The 14,522-nt window shown below is 40.4% G+C and overlaps 1 protein-coding gene and 1 pseudogene across 1 annotated transcript; one reads left to right on the plus strand and one right to left on the minus strand.

Moving 5' to 3' along the window:
- The first annotated feature begins 3,310 nt into the window (after positions 1-3,310).
- LOC135605361 (proteasome subunit alpha type-7) lies at positions 3,311-7,170 on the plus strand. The gene is made up of 3 exons (XM_065095357.1): positions 3,311-3,613; positions 3,702-4,116; positions 6,832-7,170. The coding sequence occupies exons 1-3, from the start codon at positions 3,441-3,443 to the stop codon at positions 6,991-6,993; spliced, it is 750 nt and encodes a 249-aa protein (XP_064951429.1). The 5' UTR covers positions 3,311-3,440; the 3' UTR covers positions 6,994-7,170.
- Positions 7,171-9,500: 2,330 nt separating this feature from the next.
- LOC135604800 (1-Cys peroxiredoxin-like) lies at positions 9,501-13,504 on the minus strand (annotated as a pseudogene).
- Positions 13,505-14,522: the final 1,018 nt, after the last annotated feature.

Consider the following 14,522-nt stretch of genomic DNA (forward strand, 5'->3'; position numbering starts at 1 on the left):
CGGGACGGGAACCTGAGCAACCCTCTCTCCTTTATTTGGAGAAATATCTCCGTTCGGGACGCGCCCAGAGGGGGCAGAGGAGGCCTCAGAGCTGGCGGGTCAGATCGGTCCAGCCTGCGCCTAGTCGCGGCAGGCTACTGCCCGCGAGCCGGCACCGGCCTGACCCTCGTGTGCTCTTCCCGCTTTTTGGCCATCCAAGCCTCAGCCGCGACGAACTGGTTCGCCCGCTGAAGTATCTCAGGTACTGTGGGAGAGGGACTCGTGGGAGAGGGACTCGTCCTCCTTTTGGTGTAGTTCGAGAAGCAATGCAACGGACGGTTTCGGCCGTGCGCTGGCCAGGAAGTTGAGCTCAAAGTCTCTGGCAAGCTGGTCGAATGAGGCGATCGTCCCGGTCCTCAGGCCGCTGTAACACGTGCGGGCTGGTCCTCTCAGAGTTGTGGGGAATGCCCTGCACATCAGAGCGTCAGAGGTTCCATACAGCGCCATTTGGGCGTGGAAGGTGGCTACATAGTCCGCTGGGTTGGTGGAGCCATCGTATGTGTCCAGAGAGGGGAAACGAAAGTTCTGTGGGACTATCTAATCTCATATTTCAGGGACGAATGAGGATCCCTGATGTACGTCCTCTCCAAGCTCACCTCTTGACCTGCAGACCTCCTTCTGCACCTCGTCAAGCCGCTGACTGACGAGGAGCAACTGGGCTCGCAGGGAGCCCGTCGAGGCCGAAGAAAGGGCCTCGGGTTCCGCATGGCCTCTTTGGTCTGCCGTCACTCGATCCCCGAGTGGGGACGACGGGACCCGAGGCAAAGCGGGAAGCTCCAGGGGCTACGCATGAGCCTTAACGAGTGGCTCCTGTTGTAACACCGGTTCAGCGGCCGACGGGTGCAGCATTCGAGAGACGAGTGGAATGATGGACTGCACCATACCGGTCAGAGCTTGGACTTGATGGGTGAGGTCGAGAAAGGCCTCGGACGAGACTGGCGACGGTTCGGTAGAGGGGGCGTCGGGCGGCGACAAACCCGGGTCGTTGAATATCCGCCAGTAACGCTCTGAAGTTGTGGCGGGGTGTTCGTTGCAAAGACCCGCCCGCGGGGAATGTTCCCCCGGAGCCCCGACTGGGTGCGACCCCTCGGCTACGGGTTCGACTGAGTTGGTCTGGCGATCCCTCGACATTCAGGGCCCTTCCTCTAGCGCCAAAATGTTTGTGTAAACTACCTTGAGCCGTGGCCTCGGGGCTAACATGGCTCGGTTCGGGTCCGGATGACGGGGGATCTCCAAAGGGGGTTCCTCGGGACTGCTGAGGTCACTAGCTCGGTTAGTTCGGTCGTGGAGGTGGGTCGTCGTTTCCTCCGGCAAGGGTGTTTGTCGGTGTTTTCTGTTGTTCTTCGCCCCCTGTTTATTTAGAACGCGAGGGTATTTATAGGGGAGTTTAGTGTTACCTGATGTGCCTGCCCGTAGGGAGCAGGATCGTACCTCGGATGGCGTCTGACATCGTCGTTGGCGTGGCGTGAGGGATAGAGCCTGAGAAGTCGTTAATGAGCCTCGATTGGCGTTTCGGCCCATGTTTGCCAGGTGCTGTCAGCTCGACAGGGACGTGGGGCGTCAGCTGATGTCACACGAGTCTTACCATAATTATCACCCTCATCAGATATAACACTAAGAGAGGCGTGAGATCTTTGTTTAGAATGATATAACACTAAGAGAGGCATGAATGTTATTGTAAACTTCAAGAAATTACAAATCAAGAAATAAGTATGAATAAGAGACCAAGAGACGAAAGCCGTGAATTAATGTTATCGTAAACTTCAAAAAATTATAAATCAAGAAATAAGTATGAATAAGAGACGAAAGGCATGAATTAATATTATTGTAAACTTCAAGAAATTACAAATCAAGAAATAAGTATGAATAAGAGACCAAATCTATTTATAGTAATTCTATTGATTTTCATTATTAATCTTTCTTCGAACCTTTTACAATACTTGTTAAGGCTCATAAGAGAACCTTATAACTCCGTTTGAATTCAACCCAATTTGATCTTAACTTGATATATGATAAATTTAGTTCAATTAAAGCACAAATGCAACTCAAATTATCTTCAAAAAAGGTTTTAAATCAGCAACCACTTCTTCCAACAAGATATCTACTCTTTTGGTATATTGTTCGACACATCGTTTAATCCTTCAATACGTCGACCAATCCTCCCATCGGACATCTAATTTTTAATAAGACAATCTTCGATTCTCTGGCTTAACATTGTCCATTGGTGGTTTAAGTTCATAATTGAAGCATTTTATATATTAAATTTATTAATTAATTTTATTATCAAAATCTAAGATTCAAGAATTTTTATTATCACCTATTGTGCCACCGACAACAAGCCCCTCACCTACACCCGTTAGTCCGAGTGCACCATCGATCGATTGATGTCCCTCCCGTTATTGCTATAGTAGTCTATGATGTTCGTGATCGCCACCATGACTTGCGTTGGCACTTGGCATAGGTAACCTTCTCTATCCACCTTGACGGTCCCAATGCAAGGCCTACTTGCAGCCTCGATTACCACCACCCTAACTGGCTCCCCATCCCACTGATCAATCCCATGTCTTTAACTCCCTCGAGAAGGAGGTCTACGAGCATCTATACGCCATTGAATCCATAATAGCAACGAATAAGGGATAGAGATGGTAGAGCAAGAGAGCAGAGGTGGGACAATGGGGTGGTAGCGAAGGTAGCGAGTAGTGTGACAAAGACAATGATAACTATGAACGATGCAAAGGCAAGGAGTAGTCTTATCTTTTAGGAAATAAGGAGTGCTTTGTGAAAATAAATAGAAAAAGAAACGCTAACCTAAAAAAGAAAAATAAAAATAAGAGATATTTTTAGAGTTTAATATTTAAAATTATTTTTACCATTGACAACCATTTACTATTTATAACCCCTTAATAATAATAATAATTTACTATTTATAGCTCCATTAGTTTTGATTTTACTGCTCCTTGTTGATCGTCGCTTCCAAGCTCGCACTCCTTATTGTTAAGGCTCTCTTAGCCCACTTTCTCTACTATCGATTATGCTCCCCTAGTTTTTACGTTGCTCAATGTTATTTGACCCAGTACGTATTTATATTTATTTATAAAAAGAGTATTGAAATATTAAAAAAATAAAATAAAATTATAAATAGTAAAGGGTTATAAATAATATTTTTTTAGAAATTTACTTTTTTTATCCTTCTTTTATTCATATATTTCACAGCAATTATTATTGTAGTTTGTTATAAGCATCCGTTATGTTATATGCTCGTTTATTGCTTCCGTGAGATTATAATTATATTACTGGGCCGAGAGCCCTGGTGCCCCTTCTTCTTCCCCAAGTAAACCCTCTGTGTCTTCTGATCCTTTTTTCTGCTCTTTGTTGTCGCAACAAAGCACGGTACCAAACAGATGGCCCGCTATGACCGCGCGATCACCGTCTTCTCCCCCGACGGCCACCTCTTCCAGGTGGAGTACGCCCTCGAGGCCGTCCGCAAGGGCAACGCTGCCGTCGGCGTTCGCGGCACCGACACTATCGTCCTCGGCGTCGAGAAGAAGTCCACCCCCAAGCTCCAGGACTCCCGGTACTCCGTCTTCCTTTTGGTATCCTCCACGTGATCCCCGATTTTGTTAGGGCTCCTGTGATCATTTCCTTCTTGATCTTTGTTTCAGATCGGTGCGCAAGATCGTGAGCCTGGACACGCACATCGCGTTGGCGTGCGCGGGCCTCAAGGCCGACGCCCGCGTCCTCATCAACCGCGCCCGCATCGAGTGCCAGAGCCACCGCCTTACCGTGGAGGACCCGGTCACGGTCGAGTACATCACCCGCTACATCGCCGGCCTGCAGCAGAAGTACACCCAGAGCGGTGGTGTTCGGCCCTTCGGCCTCTCCACGCTCATCGTCGGCTTCGACCCCTACAGCGGCGTGCCCGCGCTCTACCAGACCGACCCTTCGGGGACCTTCTCAGCCTGGAAGGCCAACGCCACCGGGAGGAACTCCAACTCGATGCGGGAGTTTCTGGAGAAGAATTACAAGGAGACTTCCGGGCAGGAGACAGTGAAATTAGCCATCAGAGCACTGCTTGAAGTAAATTCTTTCTCTTACTTTTTGGTTGATGATTTTGTTGTTTCCATAAATAACCCTGTTGGTTTTCTTTTGATTATTTCGAGACAACTGCTTTATATTGCTAAATCTCTTGATCTTATCGTTAGTTTGTTGAATTACACATTGTCACCATTTCTTCAAATTATTAAGTAATTTATTTTTCATTATTTCATATGCACGTAAACTTATGTCAAATTGTGATTGTTAAACATGACCTTGCTTATGTATGTCAAAATCTGACATTGGATAGTCAGTGTTAGTTAGTGTTAAATCAAGTAGGTATTGAGCATAAAGTAACAAAGACTTTAAAATTTCGAAGAGTATTGACTCCACAATGTGTGCTTCTCCAATTGAAGGTGGAAAAGAAGCTTCCCACAAATTGTCAACTAAGTTTACTACTAACTAATCTAACTTTACCTAGCATAAAAGCGAAGAAATGATAGTTCTTCAAGGATGAGTGTTTGAGGGCTTAGATCTGCAGGGCTACCAGTGCTGAGATCTTTTAATATAATTAGAATTCTAAACTAGTACGGAAGTCTTTAAATGTATAAAAATACATTGCAAGTTAGTGCAAATCTTTTCCAGGAGTGAAAATAACCATTGTTGCAGTTGCCTGGTGTACTTGGAGTCTTTGTTCCCCCACAAAACTAAATAGGCCCCAAACAAGGGCTTCTCATGTCGTCCACTTGGATTGTCCATATGGTGTCGACCCAGTCCATATGGATGGGCATATTCAAGCTCAGAAAAGTTGTATTTTGATTAGGAGTTTGTTTTAGAACCTGTTTCTTGATTCAGATTTGGTTCCATAACCTCCATTATCTCCCTATCTTTTTTGAATATCCCAAACTACTATACTAGCTTGTTTAGGACTTCCTAGGAGTACTGATACTACTCTTATGGAGCAGATTGAATTTGTCATTACATAACTTAGAAGGTTTATGATTCCCATGGTTGATGAACATTTGGATCTAGTGGTGAGCAATCTAGTAAACTAGATTAATTTTTGTAGTGCTGTTTAATTGATACCAGAAATGCCAATTAGTTAACTACAACAAGAAATGCTTAGCTTTAGATGCCGAGACAAAAAAAAGTTATTGATTTTACATTTATTAACTTACGGAAGTTTTATCATTTAGGGAATGAAATGTTCTTAAGTACTTGTCAATTTCAAGTTAATAATCATCATATTGAAACCACTAGTTGGTTTTAATTTTATGCCTTAGACATGGAGTAAAAATGGCTCAAATTAATATGAGACTGCATATTCTGTGGAACAAGGATGTTAACATTTTAAAGGTATACAAAGAGGTGAGAAGCAAACGCAAAGCACTCTATGTCTATTTTAAGTCACTAATTTTTTTGAGTCCACTCAAACAACCAAAGGCTAAAGTTGATGCATGGTGGATTGGACAAGGTAGATAAACTACCTGTTGAGGTTCTGAGTTGTAATGATTGCTATTTAGACCAAGTAAGAAAAATAGATTCTGTCTTTTCTTTTTGTATTTATGCTTAATCATGCTGCTTCCAATCTGGACTTGATATTATTTAGGCCATAGAAATTGTTGCTACAACAACAACAACGAAGCCGTAAGCAACATAGAAATTATTGCTAGATTACTCTTAATTGCATCACATGTATGTGATTTCAAATAAGTGACTCCAGGTGTGTTTTGAAATATGACAAAGCCAACAAGTACAAGCAATATTAAATCTGCATATTGGAGGATTGCATCATGTCTTCTGTTTTTGGAATATGCAGTCAAATGCAGCAAGTCTTAGCGAAAAAATCTACGGATTATATCATGTGTAGTTCATACTTAAAAAGCAAGATAGTAGAATTTTCCTTGTGGTGAACTGCAGATCATTGTTCTATTATATTTTGTGTGGTCAACTAAGATAAAGCGACGAGGTTGGACAAAATCTGCATTTCATTGTAGGGAATAAAGCTTGTTTGTCAAGGACTTATTTCCAGGATGTAAAAATTACATAAGTGCAGGCTCTTCAGTTTTTGAAGTTAATTTATGTCTCAATGTTGCATTTTACTAGTGAAACAATATAGAAGAGTCAAAGGACATTAATTCTCCCTAGAATTTACAATATATATATATATATATATATATAGTAGCAAAAACATATCATTTTGTAGGATTGTCTTATGATATTTTTTGGACTTAAGCAATATCACATGATTGACAGTGTTAAAGTTTGTTGTTATCATGAAAAAAGGTAAATTTCTTTTACATCCTTTTATTGTTATTTTTATTATTTATTTAAGATTTAAATGCAACTTGCTATGTTGCCCTCATAACCTTTTTATACTTTTATTTATTATTCTTCTTTTCAGATGGACTCTTTTAATTGTCTTGAGAGTTCTTACGCAGTCCTAAATTTCTTCAGTATCCTTGTGCGGCAATTTTCTACTATATTTATCAAGATGTACTTTATTCGGTATTTAAACTCCTGATGCCTTTGAACATTAGTTCCATTGCCATTTTTTATGCTCGTTTTCCTGCTTGGACGATGTGTCTTTCCTTTAGCAACTAGTTGCAACACCCTTATAAGCATCAGTTGGGTTGTTCTCCTATTGCCCAACAAACAATTGTTATGGAATTTCTCATGGAAACACCAAAGAAAAAAGAAAATAAATGCAATTTTTTGTTTGAACTTGATGAGAATAATTGTAATTGCTTTGTTTAGGTTGTTGAGAGTGGAGGAAAGAACATAGAAATTGCTGTGATGACCAAGGAACATGGTCTTCGTCAACTCGAAGAAGCTGAGATCGATGCTATCGTTGCTGAAATAGAGGCAGAGAAAGCTGCAGCTGAGGCTGCCAAGAAGGCCCCTTCTAGAGATACTTAACTTTGGAAGTGCTTAACTTTTCCTTTTCAATTAATTGCTTTTCCTATTTTCCAAAGACTTTTAAACTTGTGGGCTTTATGCTGTATGTTGCCGATGGAATTCTCCTTTCATTTTACATGGAATTCTCTTTTGTTTGTTGGTTGAAATTGTTAATGTCATGATTTCAGATTTTAATTATGTTGATGTTACCTATTTTGCTTTATTAGTGTTACTGGACGGGCAACAACATGATTCCGAGTTCTGGTAATATGAAATGCCAGTTTATAATCCTGTCCATCATTGGAGATTATTTCTGTATCTAGAGATTATATTTACTCTCCCTACATCTCGTATTGGAGATTATCTTTATATTTAGGGTGGTAAGGTTGTGTATATTAACGCTCCCTAGATATGGTATCGGAGGGATTGTGTACACTGGTACATGTGGTTGCTTCTGTAGTTTTATAACACAGGAGAACCTCCTTGTATATGATTTCATTCAATGCTTGTCCGAGAAGTATCTACCGATAAGAAACACCTTGAAACTAGACAGAGATTAGAATGTTATAATAATAACAACAACAACAACAATAATAATAATTTGCACACCACGTTTATCTAAAACTAGTAGGTTTTACGGATCTACTACCAAAGTGGCTACAAAATGACAAGAAAAAAAAAGGAAAACTCAAGAACAGGCCAGCATGAACAACGAATGATCCAAAGAGGGCCTTTGCCGAAGCAACCCCAAATAAATGTAAGAAGATGAGGATGATATCGACCTTTCCTCGACGGTCAACAGCGGTTCAAAAGTCAACAACAAATCAAGGTGAAGCACTAGTCCATCGCTTTCCACGTGCCGTTCTGAGGTAGCCCTTTGTCCAACGACGGCCGCGATGATTCCAACGGTTATAACACAGCCCAGATCCAACGGCTCACATCAAATGGCCGGTTGCCGCCCAAGAGCAGCTTTCTCGGGGCTTGCAGTTGCGTCTTGCAGCGGCTGTCGGCAAACCACGAGCGAACTCCGCCATCATAAAAGGACCCAAGTGATGTGAAACTATCCGTTGCACTGTGCTCTATATAACGCCTTGCGGACCACAGAGCGTCCCAAACGATCTTTACATGTAGTTGTAATCTTCTTCCTTGATTCCGGTTGTGAGAACATAGATAAAAGTAGTTGATTCCTGTAGAGATCATCGGTGTGATGGAGAGTGTTCTCGTAGATCGATCTCCGGTAAGTCTCAGGAGGTTTGCGGCTACCAAGGGTGTTATGGTTTCTGTCACCGATCTGCTTCCACTAAACGCCCCTCGTTCTTCTTTTCCTTGTGCTCCTCGTCCTCATCAATCGCCGCTACTCCCCCTCCCTGTGCCTCTCCCATCTCCGAGCAAGAGACCGAGATCACATCAACAGAACAAGAGGAAGCCGAGATGCCAGTCTGTGACTCCCACCAAGGACCCAAAGGCGAAGGCCATTGCAGTTGCTTCACGGGATCCACTCCAAAGACTGGTTAAGGTAGAGGTAGATGAGAATGACAGCAGATGCATAGATTTCCTGCAATCGGTGTACTCGAAGTCGCCACCACCGAGCAGTCTTCCGCTGCCGAGTTTCCCTCTGACGAAGCCCAAGAGCGAAGGTTCGACTGAAGCAGGACTCGGAGAGGTGAAGGGAGGCATTTGTGGAGGTGGCGTCGATGCCGGCGCCACGGATGGTCTTCGGCGTCTTCTTGGTATATAAAGAATGTGTGGGGCGTCTTCTTGGTACATAGAGAATGTGTGGATTCGGTGTTTATGCGTTTGTATTGGTCATGAATAATTTAGAAGGCTATCATCCTATTTGAATGATGGAAGCTGCAAAGTTTTGATGAAATTAAGCATTGATCAAAGACAACATGTTCATGGCCAAGAAGGATAAATAAAGAGAACCATTGACAGATATTATTATCGGATTTCCGAGGACCAAAACATACAGATTGCATGCACAAATATGAGATTAAAAGATTAGAAGAAAACGCATTATCAAGTATTACTCACTTAGATTAGATTTTGATGAGAACTATGACAGACAGATGAAGCAACAGTGGTTATGGTTAGAGTATAATCTGGTGCTCTATTTTTTCTCATAATCTTTTAAGAGCAACCAAATACCCCTATCTTCATTATCTAATTATATACAGAGGGCACCAATTCTTGCAAAATATGGAAATATTTACTTTTCATTAGCATTCATCTAAAATGAAATAGAACTTAAGAGCCAAAGTAGGACAGGGGCTCAAAACTACACAAAAATAAGTCCCAAACATGAGAAGACCACAGCTGAGATGGTGGTGGAACTTCCATTCTGCTTCACACTTACGCTCCGACTAACCTTATTATAACATCAAATTACTGGATCTAGGAAGCATAAGAAGAAGAAGAAGAGTGATTACAGCACACACTTAAGTACCAAAGTTATGCATAGAGGAGAAACTTCATAGTGGAGACTGGATGAAGAGAAACAACACAAAGTGACCATTGCAGCAGATGGATCAGAGGTTGGTGAAGAGAAGGTACTGCTGTTTGGATGGGAGATCCACCGTGTCATAACCCTGGGGAAACATTACCTTGGCTTCCTCATTGGAAACGCTTGGTGAGATGACCACCGGCTCTCCGGGCTTCCAGTTCACCGGGGTGGCCACCTTGAAGTTTGCAGTCGTCTGCAGCGACTCCACCGCCCGCACCACTTCGTCCATGTTTCTCCCGGTGGCTGCAGGGTAAAGGAAGCTGAGCTTGATCGTCTTGTCCGGGCCGATCACATGGAGAGCCCGAGACGGGAGCTCAACTCCATCGGCATCCTTCTGGTTTAGATCCACCATGTTGAGTTGCCTAATCACCTCTCTGTTATCATCCGCCACTATCGGGAATCTCACCTTGCATCCAGGCTTGAAGAGACGATGAAGAGAAAGAACATGAGACATGGCAGGCAAGTTCATGTTCTGTCGTTGGAAATCGAAATGGTTACCGCGTAAGCCTCGACGTCTTTCATCCATTCCACGTGAGAGGCAACGTCGTCGCAGGAGAACCCCAACAGCTTCACCCCCCTCGCGTCTCGAACTCCTCCGCCTACATCGCCATCTTTCCCAGCTCCGTCGTACATACCGGCGTGAAGGTAGCTGCAAACAAGAAGATCACATCATTTACTCTGTACTAACAATCCTATTTGCATATATGATGATAAATTTTGACAGTCAACCCAAGGTAGCAAAGTTAGATCTAACAAAATCTAGTTTTCAAATATTATTATATCTGAGAATTATGAAGAAGTTCATGTGATTCATGAGTGAAAGTCAAATGATTATGTCCAAGCTCATTGGACAAAAAAAATTCTTTTTGAATCAAAGAGGCTACAGATAGCTTGGTTGTCTTGATTTTACCTTAGATTTCGTAAAACTTGATTGTGAGTAAAGGAATTTCACAGGGAATTGAAAAGTTCAGTATTCTCTTAGAGAGTTTTGAAGGAGAGCTATCTGTAAGGATAATAATTGTTATCTAATAATCATCATCAATTAAAAAATTAAGTGTTTTAATGATAGTATGGTCGATCATCACCTTAGTGCTATACAAGTCGATATCTTAAACCTATATGGTCGACACGTTAATGCTATATGGGCCGACACCTTAATGCCATGCAAACAAACACCTAGCACCGTTAACTAATGCGCTGTTGGCACGAGGTTGATAGTTAGACTATAATGATAAGATCAAACAAATATATTATGCATTATTGCATCTAGGATTTGGTGCTATACGAATGCGTTTGAATCTAAGATAAATACATTATTACATCCACCCCTCGTGATCGATGTCTATCATCATAATAATGGTCAATATAGATAACTATAAAAGGGTTTCTCAAGTATATTCCCCAAATATATTTAAGTATTACTCTTAAGCCTCATATATAAGCATCAAAGAGATATTTATCGAAACACTCTCAATACGATCTTACCGACACCTTCAAAGTCAAATGAATAATTCTTCATCCAAGATTGAACCGAGATAAACACAAAAGAAGACCTAGTTAACTCCAAATCAGTAATAGCTAAAATAATTTATTTAAGTTTATCAAACCTAAAATCATATAAATTTTAAATTGTATAAATTTTGAGTTCCGATGGTCTCCAATAAGGGCCATTGATGAGCCAAGCTATTGGGTTTTCATTGGACTAACTTATAATAACCATCCACTATTATGTTGTAGATTGACTTTGAAAATCTTACTGTGAAAATGATGATGATTTGTAATGTATATTTATATAGATTTAATAGAGAGATTTATTTTTTTTTCAATTATGTGCTCAAATTATGCACATATATCATGACGATTGATCGTTAAATCATAAATTGATTGAGAATTAAAATATATATAAAAAAATAAAATTATCATTATATATTTATCTTTATCATAATCCTTTATTATACCTTTGTAAGGTTGAATTTTCGCTAAAAATATCAATGATGTGATTGAAATATCTTGTGAGCGAGAGGTTTTGTGAGGAGGCTCACTAGATGGTTATAAGTATAGATATGAGAAACACATAATTACCTTTTGACAACTTAATTTTTGATAAAGTAAAAATCGATCATAATGTATTTCATACGAGAGTGAAACATCAAGTTAAAGCATAGGTGAGTGACACCGATATTATCATAGTATATTATTGAAATGGATTTAAAAGTGATGCCAAGTTCATATACTACATTGGTAATCAAATTAAGTTTTATAGCTATGGTAGTGATGACTCAATATTCAACTTCAGTGGTGGATTTTATGATTGTGTTCTATTTCTTGAAACTTTAACTAATTATGTATGATCCAAAGAAGATAATATAGGTTGATATAGATATTCTATCATCAGTATTTCCTATCTTATTGGTATCCATGAAATTATAAAGATTGAGGAATGAGTGTTTACGAAGAAGTTTGTGATTGAGAGCTCCTTTAAAATATTATTAAATATATTTTAATACTGACCAATGAGTACTGGAAGGCTGGTGTATAAATTATGATAATTTATTAACTATAAATAAAATATTTGAACGTATAAAAAATAAATAGTATAAGGAACCAAGTACTTGTTGGTACTGTATGTGATCCGTAATAAGACTATTATCATATAAGTAACTCGGTAGAGGAGCGTAGAGTGATAACTTCTTTGGCATTATGTATATTCATCTTTGATAATAGATTTTAAATGTTCTTCTTTTAAATTGAAAAAATTCAAAAGATATGAAAGTTACTTTCACTCCTAAAAAATAGCTTAAGGTTCGTAGGCCTATAATGGAGAATTGATATGATAATTACTTAAGAAATTACTTGACCTGTATGTAATTATTATTTGTGATGATAATATTATCTATATAAATCAATAGAAATATAGTATATCCTTATCATAAGAATAAAGAGCTTCGAATTTAGAGTTGACGAAATTGACTAACATAAAAAATGAGCAAGTTTGGTATACCAAACTCTTGGAGCTTGGTGAAGTCAATAAATTACTTTTCATAGTTTACAAGATTTAGATATTGAGAGTGGATGAAACCAAAGGGTTATTATATAAATACATCTACAATTAAGATCCCTTAAAAAAAATATTGTTAACATTTATTTGGTGTACATGCCCACCTTAAGTGATATCCAAACTTAAGATAAATCGAATTATTATCGATTTAACAAATGGATTGAAATGATTTATGAAATCAATACCTGGTCATTGATGAATTTCTTTGACCACTAGACGTATTTTGTATCTAGTAATTGATTCATCTAAATTTTGCTTCATTCAAAAGATTCACGTTCAATAATATGTTTTGTGGGATGAGATGATATAAGGATCCATATAATATTATTGGGCTTAGGTTATGTTTGTGGGTTCGGTAGAGTTGGGTAGAGAGCTTATATAGTATGAAGATTAAAAATTTAACATGATTTGATCTTTAGGGGTTGTGGGTGTGTTAGTGTGTTAGAGCGTTAACGTTGACACGTATAGACGCATCTCTCCGTTGAGGAATTCAGTTATTCTCTGAATTCAGTTATTATCCGTTGAGGGTCTACTCTTCGCACTCCTTGCAGATTTCGCAGCGCGATCGGATTAAAGACGGAGCCTGCAGCAATCTTGGATCACGGTGCTGAGCAGATCAAACAAGATCTCTGAACGGATGGCATCAAAAGGTAAGCATCGTATAATTAGATCTATGTATTGATTTCAATCCTGGCATGTAGGTTAATTCCGCATTATTGACTTAGCATAATTACAGATTTTTTATGCTTACAATTGGTATCAGAGCCCGGTTTTTGAAATCATGCATTAGATCTGTAAATTAATTTACGATGCATAATTACCTTTATCTTCCAAGAACTGCTAAGCAGTAATGGTCACCGTCGACCTCGCTGCAAATCTGCGGTTACGTCGAGTAGCGTACGTATCACAGAACTCGTCCCATATGCGGACATCACAGAACTCGTCCTATATGCGAACATCATAGAATCCATCCACGCGATAGCATTACAGAATCCGTCCGTGCGACGGCATCACAGAACTCCGTCCATGCGACGGCATCACAGAACCCCGTCCGTCCGTGCGACGGCATCACAGAACCCCGGTCGCACACGGCCAGAATCCGTCCATGCGACGGTCGGCCGCACGCAGGCAGACAGCCCAGGTGGCGGCCATGCGTGAGTAGGCCGTGCACAGGCGGCGGCCGCGTGCTGGCAGCAGCCACCCGCGGGCAGGAACCGCCGCAGCGGCACCGGCCGCGCATGAGTAGTAGCAGCCCCGCGGCGGCAGCGCCGTGGCGGCAGTGGCCGAGCACAGGCTAGATCTACCGCTGGCAGCCGCGCACAGGCGGTCGCTGGCAGCCGCGCATAGGCGGTAGCCCGCAGCCGCGCACAGGCGGCAACCCGCAGCCCCGCACAGGCGGCCGGGCCGCAGGCTGCAGCGGCAGCGCCGCTCGCGCAGGCAGCGGCGGCGGCGATGGCAGATTAGGGTTTTGGCATATTTACGTTTTTGTCCTCGAGGCTAGGGTTTTTGAAAAATTACAGTTTTACCCTTTGCAAATATCGTAATTACAGATTATGTTCTGTCAACATATTTACGGTTTTACCCTCGGGTCTAATTTCTGCCAAATTACAGTTCTGCCATTCGAATATTTTCGATTTATTTCCTATCAAATATTTTCGTTTTTTTATCATTATGAAATTGAGAAATTTAGGTTATATTCTCAATTATAAAATTGATAAATATCATTTATTATAATTATGATTAATTTTAATCATGATTATATTTTTGATTATTTGATTGGATTTAATTTTGATATAAAAAAATATAAATTATGGTTTATTTTATGGTTTTCTCATATGAATTATTCATTATATATGTGGTAAATAAAATTAAAATCTAATTATTGTTTTTTAAAATTTTATTTATTTATTCACATGTATATGCTTGAAATTATCATATGAGTTTTATTAATGTTCAATAATTATTATGGTTATTTATTATTGAACTGTT

The sequence above is a fragment of the Musa acuminata genome, chromosome BXJ2-2 (assembly GCF_036884655.1).
Source record: "Musa acuminata AAA Group cultivar baxijiao chromosome BXJ2-2, Cavendish_Baxijiao_AAA, whole genome shotgun sequence".
Classification (NCBI taxonomy): Eukaryota; Viridiplantae; Streptophyta; class Magnoliopsida; order Zingiberales; family Musaceae; genus Musa; species Musa acuminata.

Bases quoted from the DNA above. Each gene is read 5' to 3' on its own strand.
- LOC135605361 (XM_065095357.1), top strand. From the start codon at position 3,441: ATGGCCCGCTATGACCGCGCGATCACCGTCTTCTCCCCCGACGGCCAC. The intron at 3,614-3,701 runs GTACTCCGTCTT...TCTTTGTTTCAG, and splicing joins CCCAAGCTCCAGGACTCCCG to ATCGGTGCGCAAGATCGTGA. The intron at 4,117-6,831 runs GTAAATTCTTTC...TGCTTTGTTTAG, and splicing joins CCATCAGAGCACTGCTTGAA to GTTGTTGAGAGTGGAGGAAA.